The sequence below is a fragment of the Chenopodium quinoa genome, unplaced genomic scaffold, assembly GCF_001683475.1.
Source record: "Chenopodium quinoa cultivar QQ74 unplaced genomic scaffold, ASM168347v1, whole genome shotgun sequence".
NCBI lineage: Eukaryota > Viridiplantae > Streptophyta > Magnoliopsida > Caryophyllales > Amaranthaceae > Chenopodium > Chenopodium quinoa.
The window spans coordinates 1,933,032-1,958,241 of record NW_018742418.1 but is presented as its reverse complement, the minus strand read 5'-3'; the positions used below and the strand labels follow the sequence as shown (position 1 = coordinate 1,958,241).

The 25,210-nt window shown below is 32.3% G+C and overlaps 3 protein-coding genes across 3 annotated transcripts; 1 reads left to right on the top strand and 2 right to left on the bottom strand.

Annotated features, from left to right (window-relative positions):
- Positions 1-1,035: 1,035 nt before the first annotated feature.
- On the bottom strand, positions 1,036-7,873 carry LOC110709012 (CRS2-associated factor 2, chloroplastic-like). The gene is made up of 6 exons (XM_021887243.1): positions 6,999-7,873; positions 6,299-6,426; positions 5,449-5,674; positions 4,472-4,599; positions 1,983-2,124; positions 1,036-1,567 (listed from the first exon to the last, which is right to left on the bottom strand). Exons 1-6 carry the CDS (start codon positions 7,690-7,692, stop codon positions 1,173-1,175), a joined length of 1,713 nt encoding a protein of 570 aa, XP_021742935.1. The 5' UTR covers positions 7,693-7,873; the 3' UTR covers positions 1,036-1,172.
- A 2,543-nt stretch (positions 7,874-10,416) lies between these two features.
- On the top strand, positions 10,417-12,567 carry LOC110709025 (axial regulator YABBY 4-like). The gene is made up of 6 exons (XM_021887248.1): positions 10,417-10,644; positions 10,886-11,020; positions 11,438-11,591; positions 11,701-11,749; positions 11,898-11,973; positions 12,199-12,567. Exons 1-6 carry the CDS (start codon positions 10,564-10,566, stop codon positions 12,289-12,291), a joined length of 588 nt encoding a protein of 195 aa, XP_021742940.1. The 5' UTR covers positions 10,417-10,563; the 3' UTR covers positions 12,292-12,567.
- A 4,412-nt stretch (positions 12,568-16,979) lies between these two features.
- On the bottom strand, positions 16,980-19,044 carry LOC110709003. The gene is made up of 4 exons (XM_021887233.1): positions 18,633-19,044; positions 18,170-18,275; positions 17,851-17,928; positions 16,980-17,375 (listed from the first exon to the last, which is right to left on the bottom strand). The coding sequence occupies exons 1-4, from the start codon at positions 18,708-18,710 to the stop codon at positions 17,323-17,325; spliced, it is 315 nt and encodes a 104-aa protein (XP_021742925.1). The 5' UTR covers positions 18,711-19,044; the 3' UTR covers positions 16,980-17,322.
- Between the last annotated feature and the right edge of the window lie 6,166 nt (positions 19,045-25,210).

The following is a 25,210-nucleotide window of genomic DNA, read 5'->3' as shown; positions in this document are numbered from 1 at the left end:
CCAATAAAATTATACAATCTAGTGACTATATGACTAAAGACTTATTTATAAATGCCTTTTAAAGTTTTAATAAACATCAAAACATTAATCAAACAACAAACTAAAATCTACAGTAAAACTATTGGCAACATACATGTAAATATATAATTAAATTACAAATTAAATAATATATCATCTTTATATCCAATAAAATAATTTCAATGGAAATAAATACTACTTAGATCATTAAAGGCAATAACAATCAATAATTAGGCAACGCTAACCTATATTATTAGTAGTACATTTTTTGTTTATGGATTGATGCTCTACATGATATCGTCACTCTTTGTTATTATAGGAAAAATGTGTTTGAAAGCTCTCCAATAATTCTAGTTTGATCATTGTTTGTTTATTGCCTTAAAATTTTATTTGTCGATGAGCTATTTATCCAAAAAAAAAAAAAAAAAAAAAAAGAATGTGTCACTTGTCACTATCTCTGACGTGTTTTTTAAAATACAACTTATTTATGAATGTCGAATGTGATAAAATTATTATCTTAATAAAGTGTTTCAGCAAAAGATCATAGCTTTTTTGTATTTACTAAGATATTTATTTTTTTTAATAATTTAATAACAAAAAATTGATTGATATTTTACATTTTCGAATTAGACATATAATATAATTGTTGTACACAACATTTATTTTATGGTCATATCTAATACTTCATTAGTCTAATAAACAAAATAAAAAGAAATTTGAAAAAAAAAATTAAAGTGATGTTTTAAAGTAATTTCTTTAATATCAATTATTTCGATATGAATCAATTTTATCATTACTTTTTCGGTAAAACTCAATAATATTCGTTTAAAAGATAATTAAAAAAAAAAAAAAAGAGTTGGAAAACTATTTTAGGTAAATGTGTATGGAAAATTTTAGAACACAGTAAAAATGAATACATTTTATATAGAGATAATATCTACCGTACAAGCAATTTAAATAAATTTCTGCTTTACTTGTTAATTTCTTTGGTTTAAGAAGTTAATTCACCAACAGTAATTATCATAATTAGTAGTCTTTTAATTTATTATGTACAAACTATTTTTACACCCCAGTCTATGCACAAGATACAAGAGGACAGTTAACATAGGTATCACCATATCAGATTTGGTATTACAATTTTAATCCCCACATAATTATTGATTTTGCCTATGCAATCTCTCTACTATCAGATCAACTGGTAAAGAACCTAGAGGGCCAGGTGATTCTGCTTCCTCAAACAGGTCATCTCCATAATCTTCAAACTCGTCGTCTTCATCATTGGAGTAATCATTAATTTCTTCATCGTCTTTAAAGACCTCATCTTTGGTTTCCAAATTTGATAATTCACCCTCACCTGCATGGACTAGAGCAGGATACGAATGTTCAATTGCTTGTGTCATCCTATCAAATTCCTCCACCCTTTCTAAAAGAGCATCAGGACCCAGATCAGTCTCGTCGAGTAAAACTGCCTTATTTGACTCAATTGCACGTTTCCATAGTGACATCATTCTTGGGCTTGAGATTACAGTTTTGGGTTTGCCTGATTTTCCTGAACATGAATAAAAACAGGAAACTTGGTCTGTAAGTGCATCAAAATCTGACAAACACTAGAATACAGCTACAGCTCAACTAGAGACGCCAAGGAAAGATCTCTAACTAAACCCAGCACTCGGGTGTAATTCATTTTTGTTGCCTCGTTGACTACTTTGAGGCATCCAGCATCTATATTTTAACTGTAATCTGGACACTTGTAAGTATGTCAGACATGCGTATGTGTCCAAGTGTCAGCCTCGGAGGCTCGGAGCTATATAATGAAAATTACCCTTTTTCGTCGTCTAAAATGCATTGTGAAGTGTCCATACCCCTGTTGGAGTGTGAGGATCCGATATGCACACTTGTGGTGATTTGAAAAGTCGATCAACATTAAATACAATCAAAATGATAGTAGTCTTAATCAGACATACCTGAAGCACCAAAACCATTTACAGTAGCATCCAGGGTGAGCAAGGCTGTTGGAGTGTCCGGGTACATAGACTTCCAGTTGTGTCCCCTCCACATTAGTATCTGTTCATCATCAAAAGAAAGCAACACACAGGGAACCAACTCCTGTTGCACACACAGGAAAAATGTCACTCTCTACCACTTTGCAGTTGATTTCATGATTTCATGTTTGCAACACAATATGGCCAAGTTGCATCTTTTAATAATCGAGGAAATCTATATAGAGCCAACGACATATGATCATCTCATAATCCATATCAAAGCTATGAAAATAAATCAGATACTGCCTAGTCCATTTCACCAGCTACTAACCATTGTAAATAGCTAAAGTAATTCAGAGAATCTTACATTTTCAAATTATGAACGCACAGTCAATTGAAGCCAGCCAGCATTATCATAATTATGCCATGTTTAGCAACAAAATTACACAGCGAGTAATTGACTGATAGAAGATGTCAGGACCAAAACAAGAAGGAACCTTTCTAAGCCTAAGCGAGTGGATAAAAGGGTTTTGAATAGATATGACATGGGTTTAGGTCAATAAGATGCCTATGCATCTATAGCAGGAAAAAAATTGATCATATTTGTAATTGAGAGGGAAACCTGCCTGCCCGATTGCCCGTTCCAGTCTCAATGTAAGGTTCATATTTGAAAGCAAGCATTTTGTTCACTTGGACAATTGAAAAATTTACAGCACAAATGACAACTAAAATGCAAGTGTTGGTTAGAAATTGCATTGACTAATATGTGACACCTGAATAAATATCTTCTCTAGGACTTAAGAAAAAGTGGACATTAATAGCATATCCAAACTGTAGGCATAAGTTTTCATGATCAATCCCTATTGAGATAGAAAAGAGGGGGTGGGGGTGGGGTTGGCAGTCCAATCCCAATACAATCTGACCATGTCCCTTCTGTTGCGACAACAGCAAAGCTGTGACATAATCTGTCTATACTAGTATACTACACTTGGTTCATATGAAGAAATTAGCTCCCTCGTCTTGCAAGTCTTATAAGGCTCATAATATCTTATTTGCAGTGATTGAACAGCAAGTAATACTAAGTTAGCCCTTCAAGTTATAAGTCTGCCTTAATTCTATACTAGAGAACAAAATCCTCTTAGCCTCTCTAAATCAATTTAACATCAGCAGTACTTCCTGTATTATAGCAAGCTAAACGAGAAACTTCAATGCAAAATTGGAATCTTTCAGCACTGCATTGCATAAAAGGAACTAACCCTCCAGCGGAAAAGGAGTTCATACATTCCAGGACTAACAAACATAAACCAAATGGATAGGAGTAACTACAGGAAACCAGAACAAAAAAAGTAACAGGAAATAAAAATTTTTTAAAAAAAAAAAAAAAAAAAAACACAAAAAAATTAACAACATTAACCTGTTTACTAGTTTAAATGTGTAAAATCTACTACTACGTACATGTTTGTTAAGCAGTAATTTGTAGAAATAAAAATGTGTTTGTGTAAGCTGTATATAAGGTGATAAAATAACTGTAACCCAACATATATGTTTATATTCACAAATTCCCATTACCGCTAAAAGGTGGTTTTTTTTTTTTTTTTTTTTTTTTTTTTTAAGCTAAGATGAATGACCCTACTAAACCAGCACCTCTCACAGGTTAACCCACCCCAACTCCGCGGGTCAACACTTGAGAATAGAGGGGGGAGGTAAGGGAATCCCTTACGCCCAAGCAGATGTAGTTGGTGGGGCTCGAACTCGTGACCTCAAAGTCACAAGGTGAGTTCCCCACCAACTCCACCAAGCTTCGCTTGGTAAAAGGTGGTATTGAGAGGTACTCCCTTTGTTTTTTTAAATGCATCACTTGGTGATGCGCGGAGTTTTAAGAGAGTAATATAATATTGTGAGTAGGTGGATAATTTATAATAGGAAAAATAAGATGGGGACCATGAAAGAGAGAGTAGATATTTTTATAATTTAAGTGGGGACCATGGGAGTGAGAGAAATAATAAAATAATTTAAGTGGCGTTTAAAAGAGAGAAATGATAAAATATAATATAAAGTTACCAAAAATAGAAGTGATGCATTTAAGAAAAAACACCCATAAAAGAAAAGTGATGCATTTAAAAAAAACGGAGGGAATAATAAAGATTTACGAAGAAAACACATAGTTACTCTTATCCATTTACTTTAGAGATAGTATTGAGTGGTAATAAAGAGTAACAGAAGTAGGTGTTGTTGCATTACCATAGACTTTAGCATGAGATTTCCCATAAAAATTTGTAACAGACTCATTTTTATAGCCATCGTTCAATATTTCCCACCATATGGGTCATAAAAGTAACAGAAACCATCAAAATGTGACCCATAAAAAATGAGACTAGGAAATCGTAGCAATGGATTATAATGTTAACCAGCTTACTAGTGTAAGAAATCGTAAATTAAATGTGGCCATACTAAGGAAGCTGTATACACACCATTAGTTTTGCCCCAATCTTCTTGTAGTCACTGGGTTCTAGTCCTCGGCAATCAACCTTAACAAGTTCACTTCCTTCAAAAGCTTCTCTCACTTCATTGACAAGGTTATTGTAGACTCCATTCTTTGCTGAAACATAAGAAAGATATTTAGACATGCTACATTACACAAAACAAACTAAGATGATCCAAAGGGAATGGTAAATGAGCTTGGCTAAATACAACAGGTAAAACTGCTCCCTCTTTTACATTCTGTAGTCCCTCCAAACTTTTTGTATAAATTAACTAGATAATAAAAATTAAATTATAAAACTGCAGCACTACAACAGGGATTGTTAAAATTTGCAGTCAACACAAAAATTCACAGCATAGCCAAAGTATTTGAGACATGAAACATGGGAGTAGACCATATTAAGAACAGCAGAAATCAAGAAAGCATGAGGCAAATACAGAAGAATTTGGACTTCAGGATAAATGAGCTCAAAAGGAAAGAAAAAAAAAAAACTTGCACGCCTGAAGTCAAACAAATTGTTCACCAGACATCACTGTCTAGACTGCAGAACCTGACAATAAAAAAAACTGAACCAAATGTCGATTTATACATTGCCCTTGGGTGTTCTACATCAAAAAGTAGTGGGTTATCCCTAAAAAGTATATCTACAAAGATATTGTAGATTTGTAGAAGAGACAAGGGCAGGGTAACCACAAATAATCACCATTTTGTATGCAGCAAATCAGGCAGAAAAACAATGTCACAGAACCAAGAAAAACTAAAATTATGAAATCTATGACATGAGATATTAAGTGAGCAAAATACGTGGACTCAATATTGGGTACGGGAATGATAGAGAGGTGAAGACTGGAAAGTCAAGAGTGATGTCATGTCTCTTTAAGTATCAAGTCCCAAACATCAAAAGCGTCAAGATAAGAAGCAAATTAACTAGAAATTAGATCAAAAGTATGCAGAATCAAACATTACCTAGTTTACATATTGCCAGAAGGCTTTTTCCTTTTCGTCTAAACTCATCAGCCTCCTTTTTTGTCAAGCCTCCAGGAGTATCTTGAATAAGTTTTGGATAAACTGGGGTAGCTGGCTTCCAAAGCATTAAAGGATATTGTGGGCGAGTGCGATAGTTGTAATTGCGTCCACGGAACAGGTAAACTACACCACCGGCGCGATGTATAATCTTACCCCCTGTTCTCTCCTAACATTGTTAAGAACAGTCTGAGCATCAAGAAAATAAACTCATCTCAAACTGATTGCTTCAGACACCTTGGTAAATATGCAAAAACGCAACATCTAGTACAGAGAATGTCCATTCGAATAAACTATTAGAAGATTTAGAACCTTATAGTTTTAGACAAAAACTGATCATCTTAAAGTCAACATACTCAACAATCCTGAACGCTGTAAGCCAATTATATAATGTCTAACATTGGTGGTATATCACAAGCTTATAGACCATAGCCTATCCACTTCATATGATATAGTAAATACTGTAATTGTCTCTATGCCTCCCTTTTGTTTGTTCTTTTAAAAGAAGTTTGATACAAAAAAATAACTATGTACATACACGTATCATTTCAATTCAGTAGAAGCCTAAATAAGGTATATATGACGGTTAAAGCAGGATACTTATAGGAGGACAAGTTGTTTCCTAACTCAAAAGAAGATAAGGTCGCAATTTTCAGCAGTATGATAAAATTCAATGATTGCCAGGAGATAGCATGAAAAGCATACAAAACCAAAGGATACAATTCGTTAACTCAATTCAAATACAATAGATACCCAGGAATGAAGTGGGGACATGGAATTTCAAAGAACAAACCTCAAGACATTTGCACACATTATCCATGTCAACAGTTGGGACACCTTTGCATTTCACTTTACAGACACGCCGTCTCTTCCAATGAGTATGTACCAACTCCAACATATTGTGTGTCAATCCATCTCTTCCTAAAACAAGATTATACTTTAAAGTTTAGACAATTATCCATCGATGAGCAATATTTCATCAAAAACAACACAATAATATCTAGTCTAGCTTAAAAATTTAAAAGTCCCACTAACAGCAACCCAACAGGCATCGTACCCATCTCCTTACAAACCCAATTCAAATATGTCATATCTTCTCATTCACCACAGAATGCAACATTCTTCTTTACTTCCAACTATACACTTAAAATCAAAGGTCTAAACTATCATTCTAATTCGATTACCCGTCGAAGATACCCATACAATTAACTCATCACTAATAAAATCCCATGTACCCCAAAAATATAACTCTTTCACTTCCAAAGCTATCATAAATTCAAGAGTAACATCCACCTAAGAGCTAATTTTTCAATAACCCACATAAAACTTTACCAGATCATCAGGTAAATCAAGAAATATTCTCATTGTAGAAAAGGAAAAGGAAAACAACAAATTCATTATATCATACAAATGCATGATTCAATAACCCACATAAATGTAAGCCATAATCAGATAAAATCAAAGAAAATGGGGCATAAAATATTCTGAATTACCAAGATTAACCTGACGATTATCCTTAAGAAGAGGTTGAACAAGAGCTTTTTTCTCAGCCCTAGACAAGGGTTCCCCAATAATCTCCTTCCTACTCATCACTTCTTTAGGAAACTCCCCAAATTTATAAGGACCAGGCATATCAACTCTCTTAACACCCTTCATACCAGGAGGAGGAGGATTAAAAGAATCAAACAAAGGAATCTTCTTATTCTTCTTCAACAATTTCTCAGCTTTTGTTTTCAATGGCGCTTTACCAGTCCAAGGGCGCGGCATTGATGGTGGAGCAAAGGGCAAAAAAGCCGGTTCTCGAATCGCCAAAGGTTTCGCCTTTGGGGTTTCTGAATAGCTAAATTTGAACTCAAATGGAGCTCCGGGGAGATGGTAAGAAACCCCGGAATCCCCAATTACAACAGCTCTATCAATACCATTATCGGGTTCGGGTTCGGGGGAAGGAGGGGATAGGATTATTGGGGTGGGGGATGAAATGGGTTTGAAGAATTTGGTTTTGTTGTGGGGGATTTTGGAGAAAGCAGGGTGATTTTTGGGTTTTGATTGGGTTTTAGGGAATTGGGGTTTTTGCTTTGGAGGGTATTTTGGGATTGGAATTGGTGGAGAGAAAGATGGCGGTGGTTGTGCGGTGGTTGGAAGAGGGGAGAAGTGGTTGTGGTTGGGAAGTGAAGCTAAGATTGCCATTGAAGATAGGATATTTTTAGCGCCTTTTTTGTGGATTTGGGTAGGAGGAGAGTGGTTTATAAGTTTTGGGTTTGTAATGTAACTAATGTTGGGCTATTGTCCTAAACTTTTGGGTCTTTTAGGCCCCTTTATTTCTAGATGAGAAGAATTGTCGTATTGGACGTTTTTGTATGAAGATTCGTGTTAGCCGACCGTCTTTGTTGTTGTCATCGTCGTCTTACTGGAATCTTGGAATCTCGCATTGGCAAACTAGACATGTTGAAAGTGGGGGGAGGATAATATAGATTTTCAAACCTCAAAGGTCTAATAGGGATTGAACTTGCATCCTGAAGGTTAAAAGGTACGATTTTTACTACAAGTATTAGTAATTGGGTGTTATGATAATAGAAATTGGATGCACCTTTCATTATATGATGTTTATGGGATATTATTTAATATACTTTGTGACTTCTTTAGGTACATTATTTGAGTAATTTGTGTTCGTTAATTAGGTTTGTGGCGCAACTGTTCTTGACAAAGAAAGCAAAGGAACATACCATATAACCATGCGTAGTGTTTTTTTGTTTGTTTATATATATAGAATTCACACCTACAAACCAAGTTTGTAGTGCAGTCAGCAGTGTGCATTACAAATAGGTATTTATACCTCCATAACTATATTTTGCCAAACACATTCTATGTGTATGTAGCGTATCATAATCCTTGCGTTGTTGTGCATATGAGATTTTATCCAATCTTAGAGATTGGTATCATCTCTCTTGTCAGATACATTTGTGGTCAGCGACAAACTTGATTGCAAATATTTTAAGTGCTCCATTATATATATTATACTAATATCTACATGAGAATACAAACTAGCAAAGCTACAATGCTAGTAGAGGCAATTGATTGGTCTAGTGAAATGAGAGCACCTTTGAATCATGAGGTTGGAGGTTTAATTCCTACTAGTTAGAGAAAATTTGAGGGAAGGAGGTTCCCTTACCTTTGAATCATGAGGTTGGAGGTTTAATTCCTACTAGTTAGAGAAAATTTGAGGGAAGGAGGTTCCCTTACCTTTTCTCACTCTCTTAAATTGTCTAGTCCGTCAACTTGGATCGAGTTGACCAGTGAGGGAGAACTGGCTCGACAGGAACTTTTTCTTTTTTATCTTATATACCCAAAAAAAAAAAAAAAAAGTGACAAAATAATGAGAAAAGAACAAATGATGTGACCACAAAATACAAGTCCAAAAAATTTTCTCACGTGAGATACACGTGCAACAATAGACTTGGTTTTGCCTAGCAGAAATTGTAGGTAGTTGAGAATTAAATTTGGGGTAAATTTCAAAAACAGATAATAGAAAGAAACACAAAGAACAAGACATAAACCAATTAAGGTAAATATAGAAGGTAAAAAAATCAGCATTTTTCAAGTTTTCAACTCATTCATATATTTCATAGACTATGGTCAATTATGCAGGTATAAGTATAACATTTCTTTGTTTCATGTAAAGACAAATCCTAAGATACCTCTTTTCTATTTTTGTACACATTTCTAGAAACTTCATCCCCTCCTAAATAAGGTAAAAAATCATCTCACTAAACCCTAATTTAGAAATAATGACACAAAGATATAGGGAGGCAGAAAATAACACTTAACAAAATAAGACATTGGTCCCCTTTTTCCTTTAATTTCCTACCATCAAACCAACAACATTTTGGAAATCTCTCTTTTTTATGTGATGCCTACCAAGTGTGTCAATGTTTGGAACTTTGGAAGTAAGTGTGTGACTTGAATTCAATGCATTTATCAGAACTCTAAGTGAGGTCGAAATTCTCATTTCTCAATTTTGAGAGTGTACTTGCTTTTCAATCCAAGCAAGACTTCCAAAAATTTATGTGTTGGTTGAGTAAGAAATCTATGAATATAATGAAGAAGTGCTCCAATATTTTGGTGTGATGGTTAGAATTGCAAGGCCGACTAATAATGTTACCTATGACGCTAGAAAAATCATATGTTTTGATGAGTCATAAATCATTACAAATGTCGTTATCCCATCTTTTTAAAGGGTTTATAGCTTCAATGAAATTTTTATGCCAATTTGGCATTTTACATATGTCAAAGAGTATTAGACTAGAGTCATTCTTCATTTTCTTCATTAGTAATATACATTTTTGCTCGTTGAATGTGGAATTTTGATCAACCATTATCACTGCAAGTCTATTTTAAACATTTAGAGAGGCACGCTGATAAATTCAAATAAAATAAGGCACATGCATATATATACCAATCAATTTTGCGATGCTAGTAATTAAACTAGAGTACAAGGCTTCTCAAATATTTGATCAAGATAGTTTTTAGTAGTATATGTGTGTTGTCCAAATGATGAAATAAAGGTTAAGAGTTCGATTCTAATACAAAGTATAACCATTAATTAATCTGCTCCTCTTATTAATTAATTAGATCAACCAAAAGGAAAATTGGATTGCCTATAGATGACAATCAAACAAAAAATTGATTAAAGTACATGATAAATTGGTGATAGCCAAATCTAACGTACCATATACATATAAGAATCATTACTTACAATTCACTGTCGTCCCTAGCTAAATTCTAAAAACACAGATTTTCATCATATAATTCATAATAATGTTGGATACATTTATATCCTAGGAATAAATTAATATACATTATTATTAGCTACATAGATACTGGTATGTTAAAACACATGACTCACTTAAATGAAGTCTGATTTTTTTTTTCTATATATATTGTGCATACTTGCTCCTACTCTTAGAACCCTAAAACCTACAATTACACAATTACATACTCTCACCTCCTCCAACCCCATTTACTCTCTCTAAATTCTTGACCTTAGCTTCATCAAGAATAATGGCAACACTTAACCGTTTATTTGATACTCAAGAACAAATATGTTACGTTCAATGCAGTTTTTGTACCACCATCTTACTGGTAATCTTATGGCTCCAATGTTTTTACGTACCAATATTTTTGTATACATACATTCGTAGTTAATTAAGTACTCCTCCATATATACATCCTGAACAAATGTATGGTGACGACGTTTGTTGATAGTATAATTTGAAGTATTAATGTAACAACGTACATACTCATCCTGATTAATTAGGTCCGGATTAGTCTATATATCTGTGCTTTAATTATTATTTCCTTTTTGTCGTTTTGTACTGGGAAGGTGAGTGTGCCATATAGTAGCATGACAATGGTGGTGACAGTGAGGTGTGGTCATTGCACTGGTCTTCTCTCAGTCAACATGTTGAAAGCTTCCTTTGTTCCCCTCCATCTTTTTTCTGCCCTTAACCAAGATCAGGTAATACTAATTAAGTTTACGAAATTAATTCTTCCCATATAGTTATCTAAATAGCCACATTTTTAATGTTTTTCCCTATTATTTATCATTCTTATAATATAATCTACTTTGGTTTCCTTTTATCACAAATAATAATGGAAAATTGTCCTCACTTAAAGAAATCATAAAATGTTCATCTTTTAATTATTAGCAATATAATGAAATACAATACTAAGTAAACTCGATATTCTTGTATATATTTGTTATTAAGAGACCTCAAGTACTTTTGTACACCACAAAATTATGAATAATTGTAATCTAAAGTTTTTTTCGGACAATATAACCTAGCTTATTGAACTTAATTATTGATTTAGAAATACATGTGTTTTTTATAAAGAAAAAGTTTACCCGTATCATGATTTAATTAATTTTGCATAGGTAAATTTTAAGCACCAAGAGGAAGTAGATACATCAAAGGCTATGGACAGGCACAGTACTACTTTGTCCATGTTACCCTCTTCGGAAGAAGATAATGACGATGAGGAAGAGGATGATGAAGATAACATTGCAATTGAGCAAATTGTTAATAAACGTATACACTTCAAATTTGATGTTCATGTATATATTATTGAATTTTTTTCGCTGTAGTATCATGACCTAACGTGATTACAAATATTGTTGTTGTTTTAATTAATTGGCAGCTCCAGAAAAGAAAAGAAGGGCACCATCAGCTTACAACAAATTCATCAAGTATGTAAATTCGACGTTATTATTTATTCTTAAATTTTCATTCAAGCATCTACTTATACTATATGATATATAGAAATAAATTAATTCATTAGTATATATAAATAAATAATAAACCCTTAATAATTAACATGTGTGTTTTGAATAATAGAGAAGAAATCAGGAGGTTGAAGGCTAGGAATCCTAATATGACTCATAAGGAAGCCTTTAGCACTGCTGCTAAAAACGTAAGCTTAAATTTGTCACCTTTTTTATTTGATCTATAAATTGATGATAAAGAGTAAAATTAAAATTTTAAATGTCTAGCTATAGTTTTATTTGATTTGTTTTTTTTTTTTTTTTTTTTTTGTCTAGCTATATTTTAAAGTGTAAAATTAAAATTTTAAATGTCTAGCTATATTAATTTTTTTTGCTTTATTTGATTTGTTTTTTCTTTGTTAATGATTTTGCAGTGGGCTCATTTCCCGTCGGTCCAACATGAAGTTGATGAAGATAATGGTAGCCATGAGAACAGCATGACACAAAACTTAGACGACGAAGATTAAGCTCACCGAGTTTCTTCTTTTTCGCATTAACCAATCTTCTTTAGGGTTGAGTTCTAAGCAACTAATTTGAGACTGAAAATGGGAGCGTCTCAGTTCACACGATCTAGAGGTTTTATGCATATGGTAGTATTTTAGCCCCGTGTGTGTATGTACGAGTTCTATTTAAGTGCTATTGTGTTTGATGAACGAACCATTAATGCATTAATGAAATAGTAGTACTATTATTGTACTGTTTTATGATAAAATCATTAAAATTAATTAATTTATGATCAAATAACTCAGAATTTCCTTCTCTGAATAATCTCACGTTGAAAATATTCTGGCATATATATGCATGTCGGACATTGTAGCTCTTTATTGAATTGTAGCATTATTAGCATGCATTTCTATAAGTGTACGTAAGCTAATTTCCATGTTAAATTTATGGGACTAAGATATAATTTCATACATTCTTCAACTTTGAGAATGTCTCTATTATAAATTCTTCAATAAATTAATTGAACATCACTTCAATGAGTCTAATGTTATGGACAATAAATTCTGATTTATAACTACCATACCCCCAATATCGGCAATTTGGATCATAGATCAGATCATCACCCCAATATGTTTTACTTTGTATGTCAAAATATTTAAATTTTTGTGTGAAAGAATTGCAAGGGCATACAAATTACAAATAATAGACTTTCAGTATCGACGCTATCGTACATATACACCGATACACGGCTCTCGGTCTTAACCACTAGATTAAGGCATCATTGGTTGTTATGTCAAAATAATGGATGCACGAGGCCAAATTTTTTTTTTACAGATTTTTAGTTTTTTTTTTTTTTGGTGGAGGATGACAATAAAAAGCTAAAAATCATTGGCAGGTTTTCAATTTAGGCCAAAACGTCAAATTAGGTTTGTTTCTTTACATTATACATTTATATAAGTACCCTTAGCTTGTTAGGTGACTAACAATTAACCGAGTTAGGCAAACAGCCTCACAAATCATACAGGTTTATACTCTTATTGGACTCTGTAGTACTCTGTGACCTGTCTTAAGGGTTATTTTATTTAGAATTACATGTATATTGACGTCCTTCTTGGATTCCTATCAAGTCATAATCAAAGATTTGTAAACATCACATTTCATTATTTATGGCACTTACTATATATGATGAGAGTATTTCTTAAAATAAAGTGAAAAACTTAGCTTGATCAAGTTGTACGTACATTTTCTAAGGTAAAAAATGAGAAAACTGACACATGAAAATGGCATTTCTGTTGGTAAAGGTTTTCAGGTCCATTTAGAAGGCAAAAGATTCAGTGAAAGAAAGCCCTCAAAGCTAAGCTAAGCTAGTTGAATTGCATTCAATGATCTTATGCAGAGACAACCTCAAAATTGATCGAGACATCTCCAACTTACAACTTCAATTAATACTTAACTAGTTAGCTAAGATTATTATTGTAGTTGTCAAAAAAAAAAAAAAAAAAAAAAAAAAAAAAAAAAAAAAAAGGATTATTATTGTAAAAATAAACAAAAAAAAATGATGGAAAATGTTGAATTTCGGAGTTTTAGGAATAAAGAGTCCCAATGAATTTGACCTTTTTAGTTGAATGCATGCTCTTGGAAATGGCTAGTTCTTGTTTTAGCAATAATATACAAGTATATATTTAATCTACTAATATCATACTATTTCTGTTACATATTATTTGCAACTTTTGGGCATGTGAGATATAAAAATATTCAAAAGTTGCAAATAATATGTAACGGAGGTAGTAGTTAATTTTCTTGTCCACTAGAACTATTACATGATATACATTATACATACATGATCAAGACTTGAACTACTTTAACAAAGAGTCTAATTTAACATGGCGAAAGACAAGTGACCTGCCTTCAAGCTATTGTATGCAACTATATAATAGTCCATCTATTGTACTAGAGACCTAAGAAAGATAGATTCAAATTGGGGTGATTGAAAAGGACATGATCTGATGATCAATCAATGAATTGAAGAACTACAAACATATATATATGTACCTTAATCCAACAAAGATGACTGATACTTGATTATCCGATCATAATTAAAGAGTTCATCATGATCAATAGGTTGGACAATTTTGTTAAGTGGATTCAACAATAATCTCACGTTAACATATAAGATAAAGAATTAGATATCATCATAAACATATATTATGTACGAAATAAAAGAATTACGGAGTATATATTTTGTGATTGATTGAAGATCTCATCACATGTACTTTGATCTAATAAAACGACTTATTAATATCTAATAATAGACTCGAAACCTAACTTCAGCCTCAAATCAAAATTAAGCTGGAAAAAAATGGATATCAAACAAATTCTTGATCAAGTTAATTTTTCAATGATTTCTAGTTATACCTTCCTTAGCTTCTTTTTTCAAGGATTTTGTAAGAGAGCAATGATGAATAACTACTCCATATAAGATATTTCATTTCTTATCATCTTATAATCCACTCGATATGTGCTTCATAATTTTCCCAATTTTATAATTTTAAAACCTTTATCCACATAAAATCATAAGATTTAGGGTTGGCCAAGTGGAATGAAGTAAACCTAGTGCATATACTCAAATTATATCACAATATAATATATGGCTCCACCTCTTACATCATATTCCCACCACACCTCATTACACCAAAGAACATATTCAGTTGTCAAATCTACCAAAAGTAATCTTCCCTTTTTCCATCTTCACAAATAACCTTATTATTGGTCTATTTATATAAATTGAGCAAAATATATAAAATATAAGGACAAAATTAATTCTGCCCTTTATCTATTAGTTTGAAGCATTTGAACCACGTTTATTTTATCTTTATCAAAATGTAATATAATTGACCAATCAAATTTCAAAAGAAGGTTCCTTTCTTTGTTTTCTTTTCACAATAAGACGATAAACTCCACATTAATTAGCTTCTTCAATTTAGGTTAAGGTACATACTAATCTTTAATTTGATTAGATATATATCAAAGGGTCCCAACATAGATCATTATATTAGATAATTATATTAGATAAAAGGACAAAAATAGGCTAGGATTTCAGGTAGTTTCCTCATCGACTTCATTTATGCCTTGATGATAGTCATATTTTAACATTTAGCAAACTAATTAAGACATTCCTAATGCTATTGATTTTTATCTATTATTTAAATGAGAAGGTATTGGGTGCGGACTACCGCAGGAAAATTTTTGTGTGGCAGGTTTGGCTGATATATATTTCACTTGTTGGCTGATATGTTTCATTTGTTGGCTGATATGGTTTTTGTGTTGGCTATATATTCCTTTTGTTGGCTGATATGGTTTTTATTTAATTTTTGATATGTTCTTTTTGTTGGCTGCTATCAGACATCAGTTGGCTAATATGTTTCTTTAGTTAACTGATATCTTTATTTGTTGGTTGATATGTATATTTTAATTGTTGGCTTATATGTTTCATTTTGTTGGCTTGTTGGCTTACCTGTTGCTTATGTTTGCTGATTTCATCATTTTGTTGGTTGATATGCTTCATTTGTTGACTGATATGTTCCTTCTATTGGCTGATAAGTACATTGTATTGGCTGATATATTCTTCTTGTTGGCTGATATCTATCTTTTGTTGGCTAATATATTCTTTTTGTTGGCTGATACGTTTTTTTATTAATGTCTGATATGTTCCTAATGTTGACTGATATCAGACATCAATTGGCTTATATGTTCATTTGAATGGCTGATATGAATAATGTATTAGCCAAGAACCCAAAATGTATAAGCTAACAACCCAAAATAAACCAACAACACAAATGTATCAGCCAAATTCAAACTCACGCACTCCCTCACTCTTCACCACCCCCAAACTCACACCACCGCATCCAACCACCAACCCACCGAACCACCTCCAAACTCACACCACCGCAGCCAACCACCAACCCACCGATCCCACCGTCCACCGAACCCACCGCATCACTCACATACAACAACAAACCCCAATTCACCAACACCAATAATTGCACAAACCACCGACTACTCCCCAAATGCCCAACTTTCGCCCAACCAGCCACCATCCACAACAGTCGCGACTGTAATTGCACCTCCCCTAGTCCCCTGTGACCTGCACCTCACCGGCGAATCACACCTCACCACCGTCCACAACAACTGCGACCGAATTGCACCTCACCAGCGAATCGCGACCGATTGAAGAATCCTTCCAATTCGATAAGTTCTGGATTCTTCAATTCATGGCCTTTGTTCAATCGATTAAGATCCGTGAGGCATGGTCTGATAATCTTGAATCTGAGTTTTTTTTTATTCGATCTTTGATCGACGATTACTCCTTCGTTGCAATGGATTCCCGGCGTACTTTTCCGGTAATGCTTTGATGATCATTCAATTAGGGTTAATGTTGCCGCACGAACTGTTGGGTGCGGCAGTCCGCACCCAATAATCTGTGTATTTAAATAATGGTTCTACTATCGAGTTACTTTTGAATCAGTTTTGTATCTATCTTTTGGCTCGGCTTAGTCTTTGAAATTAAGATAAATGAATAAAAAAAAAGCACATGAAGAGTTTAATTTGTGCTGTAATAATGTATAAACAGAACGAATCAACCTTGTAAAATGAATTTTCTAGTACATATGCAAAAAATCGAGAGATAAATCATGCATGCATGAGAAGCATGGACATATATCAGATCAATACATATAACTGAAAAGAAACATAACACTTCTAAATCAAACCAACAAACTATATATAAACATTGCATACATACACGTACTATATACCTATATTTATGTGAATAATCTCCGATCCATATATGATATATGTCTAATAAGATGCCAAGGCAATAGAATTTTGTTTTACATATTTCTGGTATATATGGCATCATATCATTGATCTTTTTTAGGCACAATGAATTCATCAACAAGCTAAGATCGTAGAGCTTTATCGATGTTGGTTGATAGAGCTATATCAAACTATATACTATCTAGCTAGCTAGCTCCTAATTTATGATATATCTGTGATCACCTCCAATATCGCCTTCTTGTGATTCTTGGTGATTGTTGAACATGTTTATCTGAAATAAAAATAAAATAAGAAAAAGGAAGGGAATTACACCATTATTATTATTAGATGATATACTCCTCCTTAAACATATATACGGTACGGTGTATGTTGAAAGCTAATTAAGTTTCCAAGTTAAGACATGGATAGAACTACTTCCTTCATAATTAATATAGACCACATCATATAGACTGCAAAAAAAAAAAAAAATATATATATATATAGACCACATCATATAACAAATATGATTGGAGGTTGTATGTCTATTAAAGAATTGAGTCAAAATGTCACAAATATCCTTTTCCCTTCTCATATACTCGTAATAATTTAGAGTGACTTTGTTTAAAATAAATTATGTAATACGAATGTATAACGTTAAGGGCAATATGTAGTTATTTGAATAGATAATCCGGTTAATCCCTAACAAGCTAAGTATCATTTTGGAACAGATTGAGTAATTAATAACTATGAAAATGTGAAGTGCTTACTTATGAGCGGAGTTGGAGAAACACCATGAAAATATGCTTGAAAAAAATTCCTGTTTTCTTTCAAAAGTTCCCTCCACACTGCAAAATTGGAGCCAACAACAATACCAGTATTATTTATATAGTCGGCCCGTAGCTTTGGTACTTTTTTATATGGTTGTACGTGCATGCCATGCATACAATAAACCAGAGAAATCAGTAGTATTTTTATTTTTATTTAAAAAAAAAATTATGTTTCATTAAGCAAAGTTATTAATTTCAAAATGAAAAGAATAACACTAATAATTAATGTATATATAGTGATTAAAAAAGAAGAACTAACCTGTAAGTGTAATTAGAGGCTTGATTTTTGCATGTTCTGCCAAAGCCTTAATACATTGGTCGCGGTCCATTTGAAGAAGCAAACACCTTTCTATAAGGTGTTGAACCTGTATATATACATCAATAGAATTGTATAATAATCATTAATCATATTAGTATATATATATATATTCTTCATATAATGTTAACAAGATTCTAACATAATCATTTCATCAAGATAAACAATTAATTTAGGTTGTCATTGAGAATTTCCCTTATTAATGAATATAGCCTTGTCCGGCCAGGTCAGGTTAAGCCATGGTGGGTAAGGCGCGCTTTTTCCTATATATACTCTTGGTTTTTAGTCTTTTACCTACAAGATCAACCTCAACCAACCTTACTCTTAATCAACAAAACTGTTTTGATCTATTCTACAGACCAAAGGGAAGATCAAATTAAAAAGGAAGACGAGTGAGGCGGCTTACCATCCTAATGTAGCTTTGTGGGTGGCAATGCAAACAAGGTTGGGAGTGATAGTGATGACGATGGTAGTCATTATACATATTTCTATAACTCCAACCTTCAGAAATGGACAAGACACACAATATCTTCAAAGAAGAATTAGATCAAATAATTCCCAAGAATAGAAGAGGAATAATCAAGGAAATTTTTTATTCAAATGGAAACAAAAGAGAAGGGAAAAAGAAATCAAAAAAGTGCAAGTTTTTTCTACAATATAATATGGAGATAGAAAATATGAGGTGTATATATAAGTAGATCAAAGAAGCTAGTCTAAGATATTTCCTTAATTTGTATGTATACTATACTAGTGCATGGTTTATATGATATGAGAATATATGATATAATTAGGTTAGCTGGTTAGGTGTATAATAGACTAATAGTAAGTCTAAAGCCCCAAAAAATTGGGGTGAGTGAGTGTTGTTTTATCCACAGATATCTAAGTGAAGGGCCAAAAAAGCACTAGAAATCCAAACTACAAGATTCACCTCATCTTTTTAAAGATAAGCTAACAAGTGAAGTAGGACAGAAAAAAAGAAGATTGTATGTTGGTCCTGAATTGTTGATAGATAGATCATAGATATCTCCATATCTTAGTTGTTTTCGAGTACACCTATATTTATGAGTTTTTATAATCGATTTTTTCTGCTCATTTATCAGTTTGAGCAAAACTGATTAAATAAGCAAAAAAAAAAAAATTAAAAATACCCTTAGATACACCTAACTCTAGAAGTAGCCGAGAACAAGATAGATCAGATAAGGTGTAGTTGTTCTTTTATCTTAGGCCTTAGACTTTGTGTTTATTTTCATTGATGATTGGGAGATAAAGACTAGTCCATCGTGGCTTACAATTCAACCACTGGACCAATCATACGGTGCACCTTGATCTTTTTTGGCTTAACATTTTTGGGTTATGGGTCCCACCTTCTTAATTCTAAGTGTATAATACGCATACAATGTATACAATTTATGGTCCCCTAATCTCATCATCTTTATATATATAGGGTTGATTGATCAACGGCTACGATGTATTATAGAGCAGATAGATCCATTAATTTTTTAGTGTAAGGTAATTAATAGTGCCAAGTTGATTGTTGATGACATAGTGGTTCTTTTTTTGTTAACCAATAGGCTGATGAAACCTTTTAGGAGACTTCTAAGAAAATTGTTATGGTGGTAATTTTGCATTTTTTGAAAGTTTTAACTCTTCATAATGGGCTGCTCCTTAGTCAAGAATTTGAAGCTTAAAAAAATGTTGATGAATAAGCAACAACATAATATGTTCATTTTTATTTACAACTGAAATGTCTAGTTATATAATATTAGATGTATAAATTTTATTTTTTTTTCAATTTCATAGTCTCTTTATTTTATTCTTATATTATAAATGTTCATTTTTATATATTGAAATGTTCAATTACTAAATGTTCAATTTTTTTTCTAGTAAATGTTCATATTTTTTTTTTTTCTAATAAATGTTCATTTTGATTCCGCTATGGCTGGTCCCGAGTCTAGCTAAAAATTTGCAGAGGTATGTAAGTGACTGTTTAGTCATCAAGTAATTTGGGCTATATGCTGCTAATTATCTAAGGCCCATTTTATCAAAAAGAAAAAAGAAAGAAAGAAATTTATTTAAAGCCCAAGTAAATTACTCCGAACTAGCCCGACCAAAAGTTTTTTTTGATACGAGTAGTATAATCAATTCATCAGTAAAACATCACATGATATGTACAAAATGTGAGGTTGAGGTGATGGATAGTGGCATCGCTTCCACCTCGTAACCTTGAGATTTAGGGATTAAGTTTTATGGGACTCATTTGAGGAATTTCCCTTATCTCTCCCCTTTAAGGAGCCCCCTTCTTACAAAAAAAAAATGTACTACGTACAAAATTTGCATCTAGCAAAAAACACACACTCTCTCCATTTTAAAATAAAAATACCCCAATTTAACTGTTTCATTATTCATATCCAACACTTTGACCAATGTTTTTTCCTAAGTACGGAGTATCTTTTTTTTTTTTAATGGTAAGGAGAAGGATCCTATTGGACTGGAACCTCTCACAGGTCTAACCCGATCCGGATTTTTTCCTAAGTATTTTTTAAAATTGTCTCATTGTATGTATAATTTTAAGTATCAACTTTCTATCATTAATACTCCGTATAAATCTTGCATTGGGATATATTTGTAATTCACTAATTCTCACACATATCATTAGAGTATGTAAGTAGCCTTTTTGAAAAATACAAGTAATTTTTATAGCCTTTGGAATGATTTTTTTAATTCATCTAATTGTATTCCAAAATTGATATGTTTCGATCTCACATAAATCTTTACCAATAAACCGATTTTACGGTAACACACCGTGTAAGTAATAGACTTTTTGTTTTCAAACGTCAAGTCATCAATTGTGAGCTTCTCAATAACAAAGAAAGTACAAGCAATGGACTTCCCATGCAAGGCCCCTAATAAACTTTACCGCGTGAAAATAAAGATATGCACAACATGAAGCACCTTGATCTTACGATATAAATAATGAAATGAAAATGCGCATATCTTGTTGAAAAATTGTCCACCATAATCTTAATTTATAAAAAGAAATGCACGTCAAACAAAAAAAGGAGAAAAATGTTAATAAGTTGTTGTCTTGTTATTGGGTGCATAAATACTTAATTAATTAAATAATTAAGTAGGATGGAATTGGTGTAATTGAAAGCAAGGTACATAATTGGTAGCTGTTCCAGCCTAATTGAAGGTTATCTACCTGTTTAATATATATACCTACTGGATTATTCTTTGTTAGCACAAATCATCATTCCACCAAAATTAAAATTTCATTAAATTAACGAATCAATGCAATATTGTGGAACCAACTTGCTTTTTATTATTTACGTTTCTCTACATGCCTACCTTAAGTGGTTAATAAGCATAATAGTCATGGAATGTGATTAAACCACTTTCGTTGGATTGCCTAATTTTGGGATGTGATCGGAAGCATTTACTTTCCAATTATATATGTTCGGTTGAAAAATAATAATAAGGCAAAAGCTAACGAGCATTTTAAGGGCATTAGATATAAGAGAATTAAAAGTAAAAATATTAAATTAAAATTAACATTAATTACACCGTTCGACGCGTGATTTTGTCATGCATTCATAAAACTTAATCCTTCCTCCGTTGTAATAATATTGCAACAAAAATGAAATTACACATCACAAAGCACATTTTACATGTTAGAAATCTATAAATGTATAAGAGTAAAAATTATAAAAGGTTGACATTGTAAAAATATTTTATGAGACGAATCTAATAATATCCCACATGATGGCATGACTATATTTTACTTAAAGTATAAATCATATTATATGATCAAATAAAAGTGTTGAATAGTGCAAAAGTCTCATTGTTGTAATATTATTGAAACATGGAAAGTACTAAATTACTTATCTAACACTCCGGGACACTAGTTAGTAATATCCAATTAATATAATAATAATAATAATCATGGATTAAGAGGAGGGTTGGAGCATTGTACTCATAACTTTTCAATTATTGAGACGTTTTTAAATGAAAATTATCGTATTGAATCTTTATGGACTATGCATATTCATGTTGTCGTATATGAGTAGAGTCTGATCACATAAATGTAATACTATTATGTTGTTCACCACCGCTTTTTTGACCGCCTTTTGAGTCTTTTGTTTTTTTTTAATTGACTCGATTTGACTTTTACACTATTTATCACCTCTTCTTTGACCGTCTTTTGTGAATTCGTCTCAATAAGTACTACGAGTATCATAATATATAACTTCTATAATTTTTGCTTATGAAGAATTAAATTTATTGATCGTTAAAGTTTTACATCGTAATTAAAGAAAAGGACAAGTAAAAACGAACCGTAATTTTAAAAAAATGAACAGTACGAAGTAATGCATTGATTAAGTTTTTTTTTTTTTTTTTTAAGAACATTAATTAAGATTTTTTTAATATTTGAAAAAAAAAATGTGTGTTGGAAATCCGCCAAATGTGGGGCCAGGTGCAACAAACTCGTCATTTAGCTTACCCGCCAAAATTTACCCGCCAAAGATGAATAATGATGAAGGAGTCATAGTGGGGCCCTTAAGTTGCCACTGCTTTAATTTGCACCGGCTGCACTTCTTGCCGTTTTATTTTTTCTTCTAATAGAATTAAAAATATTGCTTAGAGGTTTCCACTTTCCATCAATCAGGCAGCAGCTTATCTCAAATAGGAGGGACTAAAAAAAAATTAAATAAATAAATCTCTATTCTCTCTCTTCAAACCTAGCCACCAAAGTAATACTTAGAGGCTGCCATCGATTTTTATTGATGGTAAGCCTCAAATTCTTCTTCAGTTTATTGTTTTTAGCCAATAAAGATCACCAACAGTATGGTGATTATAGTCAGTCCCTCCATGTAGGGTTTAATCGTTTCCCTAGTGGTGGGATATTTAATATTGTTTATTTATTTGTTTTTCGTGTGTGCAGGGATATAAATTTGAAAGATTTGTCTTGCAAATTTGTGAAATTGCGGGTCTGTTGGTATAGGGGTGTAGATTTAGAAGATTCGTTTTGCAAATTTGTCGATCCTGATCACCAATCAAGTTTTATCACTTTTGCTACTATACATCAATGGAGCTCCATAAAAACGATGTAAAGACACCTAAAATTATTCAGGAGCTGTTCAGAAGCGATGTCATTTGTTTCGGGGTTTTTTGATGTGTCCTGTGGGAGAGTTACAATTCCGAGAATGCCCTTCACCGCTTGTACTTGCAAAACCACGAAGTCTCCGGTTGGTTGGAGCTCCGCCTCCGACGATCAAGTCAGTAACGTACAGGAGGAAAAGTGGGCGTAAATAGTGAAATTACTTCTCGCGTAATGGAAGAATTCTGCAATTATTACTGCTCAAGATTGGTGTGTGTATTTATGAATGTCCCATTAATGAGGGTCCTTCCACTATTTATAGAGGAGAGCCTTGGTTCCCCATTTAGGGTTCATTGGACACGTGTCAGCTGGGGATTGGAGCCCTGCTGACCAATGGCTGGGTGCCACGTGTCACTTGGCCATTGGGCCACGTGTCTGGGATATTTTTTACCCCAAACATCATTAGTTTAGGGGTGTTTAATACTTGTATTGAAAATTTAGATCTCTTAAGAGATGATTGTAAGTGCCGAATAACTATTATTATTTAATGAAATCGCCCCTCTCTATTCCATTCAAAAAAAATAAAGAAATAGAAGTATCGTATAAATTTATAGAGATAATATTAATCTATTAAATTTTGAAAGTGAAAATAAGTATCACCCTGTATTTTTATTTTTTTTAGAAAAAAAAGTATTACTCCGTATAACCTTGAGAAAATAAGTCTTGTTATATAAATGTTCAAAAAATAATTTAATATTCATTTAGTAAAAATAACTAAATAAGTAAAAATGTTTTTTATTTCAAGAAAATGAGAAGACAAATTTTTTTTTTTTTCGTGTTAATGAGTTGAAAAATATTTGTTCATTTCTTTTAAAAAATATTGCTTATTTTGTGCAAATGAACAACAGTTCGTACAAATGAGCAAATATGAAATATGATGAGTAGCTAGGTATACGCTACAACTGATTTTATGATAATAATTGCTCATTCGCACTCATTTATTATAGTTTCAGAAATAAAACCAAAAAAAAAGTGAAAATTAGAATCATACATGTGACTACTTTTGCTTTAAAGACGAGAGAAATGTAGAGCAATGTCTGTTCTATTTACGAAATATTCATTTATTTCAGATCTCATAAGTTTAAATAAGTTCATTAAAATAAGCTTTGACAAGAGTTGATAAGGGCCAACAAAGTTTACATTGCTATTAAAATAAATTTTAATAAGTTCTTTTTTTTTACAAGAAAAGTTTTAATAAGTTCAAATAAGTAAAAAAAATCAATTAAATATAACACACCTTAATATATTTCAAATTACTAGTATTAAGTGAATCCCACAATGTGTAGGTATATTTGACAAAAATATGAATAAAAAGTTGTCATGAAAGAAAAAAAATAAAGTGTAAAATTTTGAAAAACGAATTAAAATGAAAATAAGTAGAATATAGAGAAAACAGAATGAGTACATAATTGCATACATAGTACGAGTATATTTTAAGTCAAGTACGTGTATTAACTATTAACACATGTGTCATTAAACTGTTGTGATAATCAATACAAAGGGATTACTAAGGATATAAATTTCATGTTTACCAAAAGCAAACATTAGCATTCTTTCTTGCTTGAGGTAGATTGTGCAAATCACCCTAATAAAAGTGTGAGAAGGTAATGTGTGCAGGCTGTCGTACACATAATTACGTGCAGCAGGCTTGGCTAATATGTTTCATTTGTTGGCTGATATTGTGTTGGTCGATATATTCCTTTTGTTGGCTGATATGTTTTTTTTAATGTTTGATACGGTTAGTTTTATGTTAATATGTATATTTGGCATGTATATCTTTTAGGAGTTTTAGGCGAGTCGTGTCTCCTTTGTATTGTACTGTATAT